Source organism: Miscanthus floridulus, chromosome 5, assembly GCF_019320115.1.
Source record: "Miscanthus floridulus cultivar M001 chromosome 5, ASM1932011v1, whole genome shotgun sequence".
Classification (NCBI taxonomy): Eukaryota; Viridiplantae; Streptophyta; class Magnoliopsida; order Poales; family Poaceae; genus Miscanthus; species Miscanthus floridulus.
The window spans coordinates 36,411,995-36,426,501 of NC_089584.1; the positions used below are offsets into that span (position 1 = coordinate 36,411,995).

Consider the following 14,507-nt stretch of genomic DNA (forward strand, 5'->3'; position numbering starts at 1 on the left):
GCGACGCGGGAAAAACAATTAATCATCAGGAGGGCTTAACGACCGCTGCCCGGCCGCGTCCGTCGTGCCCGCCTGCATGACGTGACAGGGTGGAGCACCGGCCCGGCCGGCTGGCTGGGCATCGAGGCCCACCTGTCGGCCAGTGCAGGGTGTCGATTCGCGTTTCTGGTTCCTGCTGCACCTACTAATCATGTTCTAATATTCGCTCCACATAGGCAATCACCAATACAGCAATAATAACTACTTAGCTTCCGAATGATATACCAGTACGTACAATATTATTCTTAGAACACGAAATCTCATTCGCTGCATTTTATTTCGATATTGTTTTTAGGATTATTATTTATTATTAGTAATAGTAATAAGGAAGAACAAATAAAGAGGGACGTTTTTATGTGTAGTATATCTTTTACCTTTTTTGTTCGTGGCCTCCACGTACGTTTGTAGCCAGCAAAAACACAAAACTAGGAGTACGACTTTGTCAAAAACAACAACAACTAGGAGTACGTGACAACATATGTCTTCGTCTCTTGTCTTGATTACCTGCTGTTGTGGATTACATATGTATATATATGTGAATCTGAATTCCCTTTCCAAGAGACGATGGTCACTTCACATCCAAAAAAATCCCAAATTTTATTTGTCCATACGCAATTGGAACTTGTATTGTTTCATCTTCTTTAATTTATTGGACTTGTATCTTATGAGCCGGTACTGCCAAGCATTTGGCACGACAGTTTTACATGCTCCAGTTGCGTAACTAAGCACTAGCCCCTGGTGGAGACTACTAGGTTACAACAAATGGCATTCAGTAGTGTCAGTCCAAAAAGATTGATACTGATCAGTAAGCATTTTCAGGAGCTACTTTGTTTTAATCGGCGCAATACACTACTTGCGCAGGAAACTATATGGTACGTAGCTATCACACTCGTGTAATGTCTTATTAGGCATACTTAGTTCGCCATTTGGCAGAACCGGGCACCTGATCTGCACAAGGCGTAGGAACCAGTCACTCCAAGATGGAAAAGGTTATTAGACCTCGTTTGAGAACAAAAGCCCCGTTCGCTGGTCTGAAATTTGGCTGAAACTGGCTGAAAATACTGTTCTGGCTGAATTATTGTGAAAAAACACTGTTCCAGCTGAAAAAACAAGCCGAATATGGGGTAAGCCGAACAAAGCCAAAATTATCCCCTACAACAATATAATCCTGACGTATTCGGGGGAACTGAGTTTATTATGCTTTGAACTATATATATATATATATATATATATATATATATATATATATATATATATATATATATATATATATATATATATATATATATATATATATATAGAACTACTATCCTATAGCTGGCTGCAGAATAACTTATTCTGTAGCCACTTTGAGTTACGATAATTACTATGTTAATTTACGAGATTTACAGTAACTCCTTACTAAGTGGTTTACTATAACGTTATGGTAAATATTCCCATGTGTTATAGTAACCCAACTATCGTAAATATGAATTGACATTATGGTAAATTAGTATATAAAATTATGGTAAATAGAGGTGGCTACAGAATAACTTATTTTGTAGCCGGCTGCTGAATAGCCTCTCCCTATATATATATATATATATATATATATATATATATATAGGGAGAGGCTATTCAGTAGCCGGCTACAAAATAAGTTATTCTGTAGCCACCTCCATTTACTATAATTTTATATACTAATTTACCATAATATAAATACATATTTACGATAGTTGGGTTACTATAACACATGGGATATTTACCATAATGTTATATTAAACCACTTAGTAAGGAGTTACTATAATCTCGTAAAATAACATAGTAATTATCGTAACTCAAAGTGGCTACAGAATAAGTTATTCTGTAGCCAGCTACAGGATAGTAGTTCTATATATATATATATATATATATATATATATATATATATATATATATATATATATATATATATATATATATATATATATATAGAACTACTATCCTATAGCTGGCTATAAAATAACTTATTCTGTAGCCACTTTGAGTTACGATAATTACTATGTTAATTTATGAGATTATAGTAACTCCTTACTAAGTGGTTTACTACAACATTATGGTAAATATCTCCGTGTGTTATAGTAACCCAACTATAGTAAATATATATTGACATTATCGTAAATTAGTATATAAAATTATGGTAAATGGAGGTGGCTACAGAATAACTTATTCTGTAGCTGGCTACTGAATAGCCTCTCCCTATATATATATATATATATATATATATATATATATATATATATATATATATATATATATATATATATATATATGTTCTGTGGAATATCCAAGACCTAATTTTGTGACCTTTACATGTTACATCCTGCAAATCCCAGTGTAAGGCATGTTTAGATGCATAGGGTGAATTGTTAGCTAGCTAATTTTTAGTCATAGCCCATCCAATTCAAGCAGGGGGCTAACAGATGAGCTAATTTGTTAATCAAGTCTACAACTAGTTGTTAACCAACTAGTTGGTCAACTCTAGCTATTTGGGCTAATTTTTAGACCCGTCTAGTAACTAGCCGTAGATGGTCCAAATAAGCCCTTACACAGTGCTAACTTAACAAGTTAACATATAAGGGATCTATAAATATTGTGTGATCAAATCAAGGCCCCTAGTTTTGATTCGTGGGCTCCCTCTACTTTTGAGGACCTGATTGTTTTTGCTCATCTAGCAGAGCCCTCAAATCTATTCCAATACACACTACCAAATGGGACCCACTCCTTATTTTCTCCAGACTTTCTAATCTATTGAGCTATATAGAAATACGGGAACAACACAACATAGCATATGGGACGGTGAATGAGGCGGCACGGCATCGGATGCGAACAGACGAGCACGGTTCCATATGATCGCGGGAAGAGAAACGACCACAACCCTCATTTGAAGGCTTAAAGTAGGCGCCCTAGGAACGATGGACAAGGGGAAGATTTGAGGGGGGTCTCTAATTTTTTAGAGCTCTAATAGAGAACCTGTTGAAGTTTGGTTTTTTCTCTAACCTTAAATTTGATTTTCAGAGCTTAAATCGTGAAGGACCTAAAAGTTAACGTTTACTGCACAAAAAAATATGCTTGTTAGTCGGGCCACCATTCCCATTCTCCACCAAGCCCATGATAATAAGCTGCCATTTGGTTGGTCTCAGGCTCTTGTGCCCCCTGTTAAACGAAACTCTCGAAAACAACTCATTAACGACAAATCTGTTAGTAATGACTATAGGTAGAAACATCGGCAATAATTTAATAGTATCACAAACCATTTCACCATCACTCATGGGTCTTTGTAATTGTGAAATGGTTTGCGATGGCTAAATGGTTTGTGATACTATTTTATATCGTAGCCGGGCAAACAAAAAACGGTGACCGATACAGCCGGAAGGTCCGCTATACACACATATATATAGATCTTATAATAAAATTCAAAAAATAATAAATATAGCTCAAAAATTATAAAATAAATTTGGGTGCCTTTTCCATGATGTCATCGACCTTTTTAAAATGGATTTGCACCACAAATGATGTTTATAATTTTAATTAATATTAAATATGATTTTACCTTGCTAAATCATAAATGATTCTCTAGTGAATGAAAAATCATCAAATCTGTCTTGTTAATTTCCTTTATCATAAGCTATCTAGTAAAAATATTTATTGCACCAAATAATTGTATATGTGCATATATCATGCAAAATTAGACTTCACATGGTGCCCTAATGCTATAAATCTTAAGATAAATTTAACTTAGGGCTTCACCTATACGCAAATTAACCCATGCACCCCCATGGATCTGTCCTAGAGACCCCTAGAAACCTTGAGGAACAAGTGACACGGAGAGAAACGGCTCGATCCGCTTATTGATAGACTTGAGTCTAGACCTTGGTGCCTTTAGAGTGCTTACATGGATGGTTTCCGGTTCACTTGAATGGTCCGCCAAAGTAGAACCCAACACTTGACACCCAGTTGCCTTGATTTTTCTAAGGCCCGCTCTCTCTACCGGATGGTCTGCCAGAACCCACCAAGTTGAGTCACCACCTGGTCACCCTAGACTTGTCCACACAGATAATCCTAATGATCAAATGGGCGGTCCACATGAACCACACAAAGCCTAAGTCCTTGCTGGATGGTCCAACAAGCCACACCAAAGAAGTGCATTTCCTGTTGAACACCCTGGACAGGTTGAGGCCTTTCGCACGGTCCAACAAACCCACAACAACACTTATAGGAGCTAGGGTGCTACTCAAATTTTCAATTAGAGTACAACATTTGCGTAATCTGACTTCACTGATCACTGATAGTAAATCTTTTTTAGAGGTCCCCCAATACGCAAGAGCGTTTGTGCATCTTTGTATCAAGAAGAAAATGTTTCAAACAAACGTGACTAGTTTCCTAGCCTTGACCACCCCAATCTTTTCTTAGGAGGTAAACTCAGCTTTTATAGAAAACATATAAGAGTACACCCATAGTTAATAATCCTAACTGTGAGATGACCCTACACGAAGCAGGGTGCTAGTACAACAAAACTCATTTTTTCAAATTATTCCCCTTGCATCAAATTAAGGGGTGCTTGTGGGGGCGCATTGCTCCCCCAGGTACCACTCGTGCAAGTGCGTATAACACAAAAAAACCAAACGCTCATGTGAACCAAGAACACGATAATCAAAGAAGCAAAACGCCGATGACTCAATCAGATCAGAGGACATTGACCGCGAACGGCGTCCGCACCGAGTGCGCGCCGTCGGACCAGGTGACGGCGCCGTGCACGTACCCCTTGCTCACGCCTGCGCCGGCGTCCACGTCGAAGCTCACCTCGTACCTCGCCGTCGTCCACCTCCTCGAGAACACAAGCCAGTCGGGCGAGACCCGCACCGTCAGGCCGGCGGGCGCGTCGACGGTGGCCGCGTACGTCGTGTTCGACGGCCCCACGTTCATGGCGGTGCGCGCCACGGTGGCGGGCTGCCCCCTCTGCAGCCGCGGCACGGAGATGGACGGGTAGTTGACGGCCGACGCGATGAGGTCCGGCGAGGGCGCGCCCGCGGGGCAGGAGAAGCGCGCGGCGCCGGAGATCTTCCGGACGTGCTGCTCCTTGTAGCCGTAGTAGCAGAGGAAGTTGAGGTAGTCCTGCGTGGTGGTGTCGAACACCAGGCCCGGGCTGAGCGCGCGCAGAGGGCTCATCTCCCCGGCGCCCATGTCGTGCCCCGTCGCCGCCGCGCCCGTGCTGCTCGCCAGTGGCTTCCCGAGGTTGTTCGTCGTCGTCGCTGCGATGCGTTTGCCCCGGCCAAGGCAAGTTCTTTGTTTAATTGTGTTCCTCGAAATGCGAATGGGAATGAATGCTGTGCTCGTTCTACGCTACCTGTGGTCATCAGAGCTGATCTGATCATGGACGGCGTCCAGCCCGGGTGCGCCGACTTGACGAAGGCGGCGGCGCCGGCGACGTGCGGGCAGGCCATCGAGGTGCCGGACTTGATGGCGTAGGCCGAGGGCTTCTTCCCCGGCGGCACGTCCTCGCTATCCGTGGACGGGATCGTGGCGGCCAGGATGCTGACGCCGGGCGCCATCAGATCAGGCTGCCACACACAAGATTACCAATTTACCATCGTCCGGAGACATGTCCGTGTCAGGTCAACACCAAATGCGGCCTGCTCCAACTCCAAGCATTTCATCACAATTCTGCAGAGGAAAGGAAACTACCTTCAGGATGGACTCGGTGAGGCCGGGGCCACGCGACGAGAAGGACGCCACCACCGGCGCCGGCTTGAAGTCCCCGACGTCCTCGGTCGGGAGGATTACGGCCGTCGGATTCCTGAACCAGCACGAGGATCAACGGTCAGTGTCAGTCAGACTCCTCCCGCGGTGCTGGGCTGGCTGGCTCACTTTGTGGAGTTGATGTACTCGAGGATCTGCGCGCCGGCGTCGGTGCCGACTTGGGATAGCGCGAAGCCGCCGGCGACGAACGGCACGTCCTTCTCGGCGTCGTCGATGAGCACCAGTCCCCTGGCGCCGGACCCCTCGGCGACCAGCTTCTTCACCCGCCGCGACACCATCGGGTCCGTGCTCACGCACACCACGATCTTCCCGGCCACCTTCTGCGCGTCCAATGACCCAGGATAGCAGTTGCTGCAACGTTCTCCAACAGTAATTAGTTCTGCACCCTAACAAATGTGCCGCGTTGCGCTGGCGTTCAGCTGTGGTATAGTAATACCTCGCCTCGGCGACCGGCGCGTAGTGGGCTGCCACCTCGGCCCCGAACACCAGAGGGTACTTCTCGCCGCCGAGGCTGTGGTTGGAGAAGTTTATCGCCACTCCCTGACACGCACCAAACGACGAAGAGCTGCTGTAAGCACGGCGATGGCGGCGGCCACGTCCGCGGTGGTGGAAGGAACAGCGTGCAATCAGTCAGTATGTGTGGCTACCTTGACGACGTCGCCGTTGCCGAGAGCGATGCTGGACTGGAAGGAGCGGTCGATGGAAGAGGCGGCGACGGTGAGGATCCACGGCGCGGAGTTGACGACGGTGTAGGGGTTGGGCCCGTCGTTGCCGCCGGAGCAGACGACCAGCACGCCGCTCTGGTGCGCGTGGAGCGCGCCCAGCGCGATGGGGTCGGTGAGGAAGTCGGACTGGAGCACGGAGCTCATGCCGATGGAGATGGAGATGACGTCCACGCCGTCGCCCACCGCGTCGTCGATGGCCTTGAGCACCGCCGACGTGGAGCACCCGCCCAGCGAGCACGCGCGGTACACGGCCACCCGGCTCAACGGCGCCCCGCCTTTAGCTGCGCCTCGGGCGAGCCCGTAGTAGTCCGCGTCCGACACGACCGCGCCGGCCGCCGTGGACGCCGTGTGCGTGCCGTGGCCCACGGTGTCCCGCGGCGTGCCGGTGGCGGCCGGCGTCGCCACGGCGCTGCTGGAGGCGTTCGATGCCGACGACTCGGGCTGGACGCCGTAGTACCGGGCGCCGATCAGCTTCCTGCGACAGCGGCACATGGCAGACACGCATTTATATATTATTATTATTATATGTGTCACTTATACAGAAATTTCTTGAACAGATACATAATGCCAGGCCAGCATTGGTACTTGTTGCAGTTGCTCTTCTTGAAGTCTGTTCCTTCCATGCACACGCCGCGCCACCGCGCCGGCACGTCACTCATCCCGGCGTCGTTGAAGCTCGGCGACTCCGGCCAGACACCCGTGTCGATGATGCCGATGATGACGTCGCCGGACGCCCGTCGGCCGAGGCGGCCGGACTGGAGCCCGGACTGCACTTCCAGGAAGTCCCACGACCGCGTGGTGTGCAGCTGCAGGGCTCGATCCTTGAACACGGACACCACCCTCTCGTGCGCTGCAAAGAACGCAAGGATCATAGGCGAGGAAAGGAAGAATTCAACAAGCAGTTGGTTGATCGGGAGTCCATGGCCTCACCGGAGAGCGCGGCGGCCTCCTTCTCGGTGAGCGCGGCTGCGAAGCCCTCGAACGCGTGGTGGTAGCTCTGTGTCAGCGCCACCCTCCCCTGCTCGTCGCTCGGGACGATGGACGACAGCATCTGCAGGTGAGCCGCCTGCACCGCCTCCGGGTCGCTGACGCCGCCGCCGTTTCCGCCTCCCGACGGGCTCCCCATGTAGACGACATACGACTGGATCGCCAACACCATCGATCAACAAGCACAATTTAATAAGCCCCATGGAACAATCGCCACCCAGAATCCTAAGCTAGTGGCTGCCTGCCACTTGAGTTGTTGCGGCTGAGCTGCCAATCCAGTGCAGTGGGGCTACCTCTTTGGTGTTGTGGTCCGGTTGAGCTGAGGCTGAGAGGAGGGGTACCAGGAGGCGGTAGGCGAGGACGAGGATGACGAAGCGCCCGGTGTTCACCATTGACGCGTCGCCCGCCCACACGATTAGCTCGGGACTCAAACCGGTGTTCCAGGGGACAGCCGAAGGGGACACTGGTGGCTGGTAGGGACTGGTACCGGCAGCATGGGGCACAATTTGTAGCTGGAGTTGAGCCTCGCTTTTGACAGAATCGGATTCACCTGGGCTCTGACTGTCCTCCTTTTATGGCTGTTTGGAGCTGAGAGGCATCGCATTGCTTTCGATGGGATCATGGTGGATGGAAGCTTCTCCCGTGGGGGATTCGTTGGTCGTCGTCGTCGCGGCATGATCGGCCGCGTGTCCCTCTGAAACCAGGTCCAAATCAGTGTCGCGGAGATTGTTGTGCTGGTGAGATTGCTTGGCCCCGAGGGAGGGAATATGCGGAGTGGAGAGTGCAGTGCGCTCTGACATCTTCTTCAATGGTGGGGGTGGAAATTAAGCTGCTTTCACTTTCCTCCTGCGCTTAGTTAGGTTTCAGTGATTTTGCTTTACTAGCAAAAAAAGACAAAATCTTATTTTTTTCCTTCAATTCTTTAAAAGTTTAATGTGTGTTCAATCAGAAGTTAACATTTGGAATCACCAACTGTATTGCCTCGCGGAGAGTGTATTAAATGTCTACAAGTTTGTTGTTGATGATGGGTAGGATTAGGATAGTCGATTCACGATGCAAGGAAAGTGATGGATCGATCATAAAGCCAAAGACCTATGCCGTGTCGAAGTGTCGATCATTCCATCCTTTAACCACATGTGGTTTGTCTTTTTTTTTCTTTTTTCTTTTTTTTTATATAAAAAAACTTGCAGCTACATTTGATAGTGTCGGTGTCTGGTAGCCAAGCGCCGGGCGAGTCATTTTCAGGTAACGTATCGGATAGCCTTGCCTTTAGTGAGTGAACCTCACTTTCTGGTAGTATCTGAACAGACTTTCATCTTCCACAGCAAAGCGAACTCATTTACGCCTGCAACAATCACAGTCATTTGAAATTATCTATCCATATATCGGGATTGATGGCGATTATTGTTCCTTTCCTCACTAGGCTGGATCGGAGTCGGCTATCAGATACTCAGATGATACTGGTGATGATGAAATGGTGCGGGTAAAGCGGCAAAGCAGAACCATACCGGAGATGTGAGCTACACTAATCAGTAACCGGCACATGAGCCAAAAAAGCGGTTCAGTGTTTCCGTAGGGATGGTCCTCACCGAATTTTTTTCGTCCTTATGGCTTTTCTGTTTTCTCCCACAAGAACCCAGCGTCCCAATCACAGTGTCTTCAGTCGCCATGATCCGGACACCTAGGGGAAGAGAGCCTGAGTCGACGGGTGGCGCAATCTGTTGCTGTTCATCTTGTCACTTTGCTGCCCTGAGTAGCCAAGCAGATGAAGCATCGGATTCTCCATCTAAAAAAAATAAGACCGACAGCCTCTTGTGTCTTGTAAGTTTGAGCCAATCAGGTAAATTTTTGGCCTTCTCTAGTCGTGCCGGGGGAAGCTAATAGATTACAGACCGGTGAATCGGTGGTGCTCTAGTTGCCATAACATCAGTTTCAAATAGACCATTTATGAATTCCATTTACATTTCAAGATTATGGTTGCAAGAAAAGGGGGAAATATGCAAAGTATTGAATCATTTGGAGCATATGATGATTGTTCTTTTCTTGAGTATCAAGCACCATAAAGAGAAGCGTGGGGGGGCATTGTCACATACCATGAACATGTACTGTAGCCAACTGAGTAAGGAAACAAAGATGCCTTTGATCAACTTTGCACAGCAGTGGAGCTCCAACCTTTGCGAGGCTTAGACTGTTGGAAAATGGTAGGCTACTGCAGCTTTCTTTCATTTTTGTCCTTTTTTTTGTGTGGGTGGGGGTGGCGCTAAGGCATTATAGAATCTTTCAGAAGTTCAGTACAGGTAATGCACATTATGGTATTTTACTCTGCATCTGACTCGAATTAGACAAATTCTGAAACTGCAAGGACATTACGGTTAACAAATTCTGAAAGGGAACAGACGACCCAGAAAATGTCAATTTCGTAACACTGGCTCATTTGGAGCAACTTCAGCTGTTGTTCAAGGCTGATGTATGCACTTTTGTACTCCTTCACGTATCGTATCGTATTAGTTGAAGATTTGGAAACCCACAAAATAAAGTGGGAAAGAACACAAACTGTATGACATATGCAGGAAGCTGGGAAAACTTGCTGATGAGCAGTGCCTTCTTATCCTAAAATGATGAACCCATAGAGTAAGAACCAACTGGAAATATGACGGCCGGCAATATTCAAATCTTCGAGGATCATCTAGTTGGCCTTCCAATGGTATTTATCATGATGTATGACAGGTTCTGCCACAAAAGATACCCCAGACTTGTTCATGAAAGAACATATAGTTATGCAGCATAGACAAATATATAGAGCCAAGGCAGAGTGGCGGTCAACATTGACGCTGTTCATACATTCTTGAGCTTCTTCATCTTGGACGGAGGCCACCTGCCCTTCTTCCTAAGCTTCCTCTTGCGGAGAAGCCGCTTGCGCCGGTGCCTCAGTTTCTTGTCAAGCTTCATCCGCGCCCTCTGCTCCATGATCATCTTCTGCTTCGACTCGAGCGGCATGTCCTCGATCTTGGTCGCCGGTTTCGGCTCTTCTGGCTGCTCTGCATCAGCCTCAGAACCCTCTGCCGTGGCATGGACAAGAACTGGCCTCTTCTCGGCGAAAGAAGCACAAGTAGCAGTCACATTCAGAGGGCTCTGTAGGGAGGACAGGTTCTTGCATTGCAGCCTTGAGGCTGCAACAACAGTAATAACAAAAAGGCAAACCACTTAATAGGATCTGGTGCACAGTAATTCACACATTTCAATTCTAAACTCACATGGACCTAATGAAGTCATGGGTTCATGACACGAAGGTTGCAATAGAATAGAGAAAAAAGGTTTCCCCGGCCTTATTAACCAACAAAGCTTATATGAGTGTAATCAAGGCGCTCCAGCCAAGCAATGCAATACAATACTACTTAGCAGGAAATGCAGTGTGCCATGGGCATATGCTCAACTGTAGCAACTAGCAAGCAAAGTGCGCCTAAGCACTTTGTTCCTTATTAAATCTTACAGTAATTGGTACTAAATAAAGCAGGGAAGGAGCAAAAATTGGTGTCCTAGCGTTCCTGGCCCAATTGATACAGCTCTAGCATATTGGCAGCGTAGAAGAACTTGGTGCACGATTAATGTTCGAAGAAATCCCCAAACGAGCCAGCAGCATCACAGAGGCGCAGAAACGCCCGGGCTCGACCAGCGCACAAACTGACCATAAACCTCGCATCCGCAGTTCGCTGCGGGGATTGCAGCTGGTAGGGCATGACATCCATCCCAAGAACCGACCCCAACCAGCCAGGACAGCGTATAGAGGGGAGTTGGACTCGAACAAGACGACGGGGATCGATGATGCGCGTCAGCGGAGCTTACCTGGGTACGAGACATTGGCGGCAGCGGAGAGAGCTCGGGAGCGTGGAGCAGCGGGGGAGACGAGGAAGGAGACGGTCGGGGAGAGGAGGAGCGCCATTGGTGGGTGTGGCCTTCTTGGCCCTGGGTGCTGTTGCTGCTGCGCCTGCGAGTGGGAGGGATAATAACCGGATAAGCCTTCGAGGGCAGAGAATGCTCGCCGTCCGATCGGCACTCAACGGTCAGATTTTAGTCATGACCTCATGTTTGGCAAAGGCTGAGATGCTGAGTCATGAGCATGTCCCACGTGGCATAACGGAAGGGCAAATATATAAAAAATATAAATATTTATGATACTAAATAAACATTATTATTAAATTAATAATGGTGTATCTTTTTATAGTACAGTAAATCTATTCGGATAAACAAATGTTAATATTATTTCTATAAATCTATTTAAAGTTAAAATTATTTGATTTCTTAAATTGTGATATGCACACTTATTTTAAGACGGGAGAAACACTTAATACTATTAGATTAAAAATGAATCCAAACAAGAGCTACGGGGATAGATAGATATCCGACTATTTTATTTTAACATGCTGTGTGGTATCTTCTAACACATATGCCTAAAAAGATACCAATTCTGGATCTATTATTTATTAGGTGATGTGAGACAATTTTACCTCAAGGCCCAAGAAATTATAGATCGGGATGAGTAAGAAATTATAGATCTAGTGCAGCTGAGCTTCGCCATGGCTTAACATTCGTGATACAAAATAAGTATCATTAGATTAGTTATATAATATATTTTTATAATAAATTTATTTAAAGATATAAATATTAAACTATATGCTATAAATTTAGTTAAATTTGAGTTAATTTGATCAATACAAATTCCGTAATTATATTCTTCTATGGACGGAGAGAGCATATAGCAACACGCCAGCACCCCACGTAGAGAGGAAGCACGACATATTTAAAATGGTTCCCTCCCATCACAGGATCAGTGTTAGTCTGTTGGCATCAGGCACATCGACACGACACAAAGAACAATATGTACAGGCATGTTGTTCTTGCAAAAGTACTTAGGTACAAGGCGACCTGCTCTAGTCGGGCACCACCTGCTTTACAGTTACAGGTCGCTGTGGAGTGCTGGTCGTATCACTCCGGCCACACACTGATCAGGTTGGGGAGAGCAAACAGAGCGTCACGATCTCGCTTGCCGTCAACCTGCAGGACTCCAGGGATAGGGAGCGCAGGTCCTGCGGTGGGTTTCAGGTGGTGAAGGCCCGAGTTGGACACGTTCAACGACACCAGCACGGTCAGGCCTGTCACCAGATGCAACTAGGGATGAAAACGGTACCAATATTTTCCGACCGTATTCGAAACCGAATCCGTTTAGAGGGGCTGAGATATGTCCGTATCTGAGTCCAGATATCCAACATCCAATACCGTATCCGTATCCGAATACTTAAATCGCATATTTATGATGTCGATATCCAATCGTATCATATCCGACATAGTTGACACTATCCGTATTTAAATCCAAATCCGGACAGAAATATAAAAACAAATGTAATATCGGTGATATCCGTCCGTATCCGATCTGTTTTCATCCCTAGATGCAACTATTGAAAGGAGAACAGTTGTAACTATTGAAATGAGAACAATGTCCTGATAAATGCACATGGAGAGAACAACGAAAACGTACCAGAGATCAGCTGTAGGGTTTTGTCCGTGAGGTTTCCATTTTGAGATAGGTTGAGACTTTGAGTAACGTTAGGGCTTTCAAGTCCTTGATGTTCTTCACACAGGCATCCGTAATTGCATATGTGATGCTTGGATGTATGGGAATGGATGAATGAATGCTCATGTACTTGAAAAGTAAAGTGAGGGTTGGTAAAGTTACCTCGATGGCTTGAGTGACAGGTTCGGAGAGCTCTTACCGGATATGTTTGAGTGGAATCCGGGTTCGTCGTTCGTGACGAAGTTGGCATAACCCGCATGGGGCATCCTACTGCTCCTTACCTGTCTCTCGGCAGCGGCCCAAGCCGTCCGGTCGACTTGGGTGACCCGCTGACACATGACTTACCTCGATGGCTCGAGTGACGGGTTCGGGGAGCTCTTACCGGATATGTCTGAGTGGAATCCAGGTCCGTCGTTCGTGACGGGGTCGGCATAACCCACATGGGGCATTCTACTGCTCCTTACCCGTCTCTCGGTAGCGGCCCGAGCCGTCTGATCGACTTGGGTGACTCGCTGGCACAGGACTTACCTGTAGAGATAGAGGATGGGATCACCCCCAAAGAAATTAATTAGGTAGATAAGCTAGGCGTTGAGATCGTAATAAGTGGACAAGCTCTTAAATTTCGTTATGGTCAAATAGATTTTTAGCCTTTCTCTCCTTTTTATAAAAAGGTTAATGCATTCCGACCCTTTCCGTTGTTAAGGCTGTAAAGCTCAGGGTGCGGGTGAACAAACTCTAATCACGCTGGTGAGCAAAAACGCCGTAGCTGCTGGAGCGTAGGTTTCTTGCAGTCCGACTAGTTTTACTTAGCGTTTGTTTCCGCGACCCTCGCTTTTAGGTCTTAACGTGAGAAAGAGTCGGGCATAAAGAATGTCTACCAGATAGATATACTCTTATCAGCCTCCGAGTGAGGCCCAACCCCCTGCCGTTGCTGGGGTCGGGTGTCACTAAAGATCGAGGAGTTGATAGCGAAACTGATAAGAGAAAGCGTGCGTAAATTAAGGGTAAAAGCGACATAGTTGTTCGATGTTCCAAGCGTTGACGAAGACTTTGTCGTCGATAGTCCTAAGCTTGTAGGCGCTTGGTCGGAGCACTTCCATGACGACGTACGGTCCCTCCCACGGTGGAGAGAGCTTGTGGCGGTTCTTGTTGCTCTGGTCGAGGCGGAGCACCAGGTCCCCGACGTTGAAGGCCCGACCCCGCACTCGACGGCTATGGTACCGGCACAACGCTTACTGGTACTTGGCCAAGCGGAGGAGGGCAACGTCGCGCGCTTCATCTAGCTAGTCCATGAAATCCTCGAGGGACGCCTCGGCTCCCTGTTCGTCGTACGCCCTGACCCTCGATGCTCCATAATTGAGGTTGGTCGGGAGGATAGCCTCAGAACCTAGACCATGAAGAATGGCATG

The 14,507-nt window shown here is 47.1% G+C and overlaps 2 protein-coding genes across 3 annotated transcripts; both read right to left on the reverse strand.

The window, feature by feature from the left end:
• Positions 1–4,457: 4,457 nt before the first annotated feature.
• LOC136449836 (CO(2)-response secreted protease-like) lies at positions 4,458–8,169 on the reverse strand. 2 transcript variants are annotated; one of them, XM_066450034.1, is made up of 9 exons: positions 7,871–8,169; positions 7,473–7,683; positions 7,128–7,392; positions 6,465–7,017; positions 6,254–6,357; positions 5,926–6,168; positions 5,743–5,854; positions 5,405–5,618; positions 4,458–5,309 (listed from the first exon to the last, which is right to left on the reverse strand). In XM_066450034.1, the coding sequence occupies exons 1-9, from the start codon at positions 7,919–7,921 to the stop codon at positions 4,744–4,746; spliced, it is 2,319 nt and encodes a 772-aa protein (XP_066306131.1). In that variant the 5' UTR covers positions 7,922–8,169; the 3' UTR covers positions 4,458–4,743. The 2 variants fall into 2 exon arrangements, with proteins under 2 accessions (XP_066306131.1, XP_066306130.1); XM_066450033.1 differs by having other exon boundaries at positions 7,823–8,169.
• Positions 8,170–10,092: 1,923 nt separating this feature from the next.
• Positions 10,093–11,505, reverse strand: LOC136449837 (large ribosomal subunit protein cL37-like). Its single transcript, XM_066450035.1, has 2 exons — positions 11,373–11,505; positions 10,093–10,699 (listed from the first exon to the last, which is right to left on the reverse strand). The coding sequence occupies exons 1-2, from the start codon at positions 11,467–11,469 to the stop codon at positions 10,365–10,367; spliced, it is 432 nt and encodes a 143-aa protein (XP_066306132.1). The 5' UTR covers positions 11,470–11,505; the 3' UTR covers positions 10,093–10,364.
• Between the last annotated feature and the right edge of the window lie 3,002 nt (positions 11,506–14,507).

Excerpts from the sequence above, each read along its gene's own strand:
- LOC136449836 (XM_066450033.1), bottom strand. The coding sequence starts at position 7,921 with ATGGTGAACACCGGGCGCTTCGTCATCCTCGTCCTCGCCTACCGCCTC. Across the intron at positions 5,855-5,925 it reads GAGTACATCAACTCCACAAA|GAATCCGACGGCCGTAATCC; the intron begins GTGAGCCAGCCA and ends GTGCTGGTTCAG. Across the intron at positions 5,310-5,404 it reads ATCAGCTCTGATGACCACAG|CGACGACGACGAACAACCTC; the intron begins GTAGCGTAGAAC and ends AACGCATCGCAG.
- LOC136449837 (XM_066450035.1), bottom strand. The coding sequence starts at position 11,469 with ATGGCGCTCCTCCTCTCCCCGACCGTCTCCTTCCTCGTCTCCCCCGCT. Across the intron at positions 10,700-11,372 it reads CGCCAATGTCTCGTACCCAG|CCTCAAGGCTGCAATGCAAG; the intron begins GTAAGCTCCGCT and ends CTGTTGTTGCAG.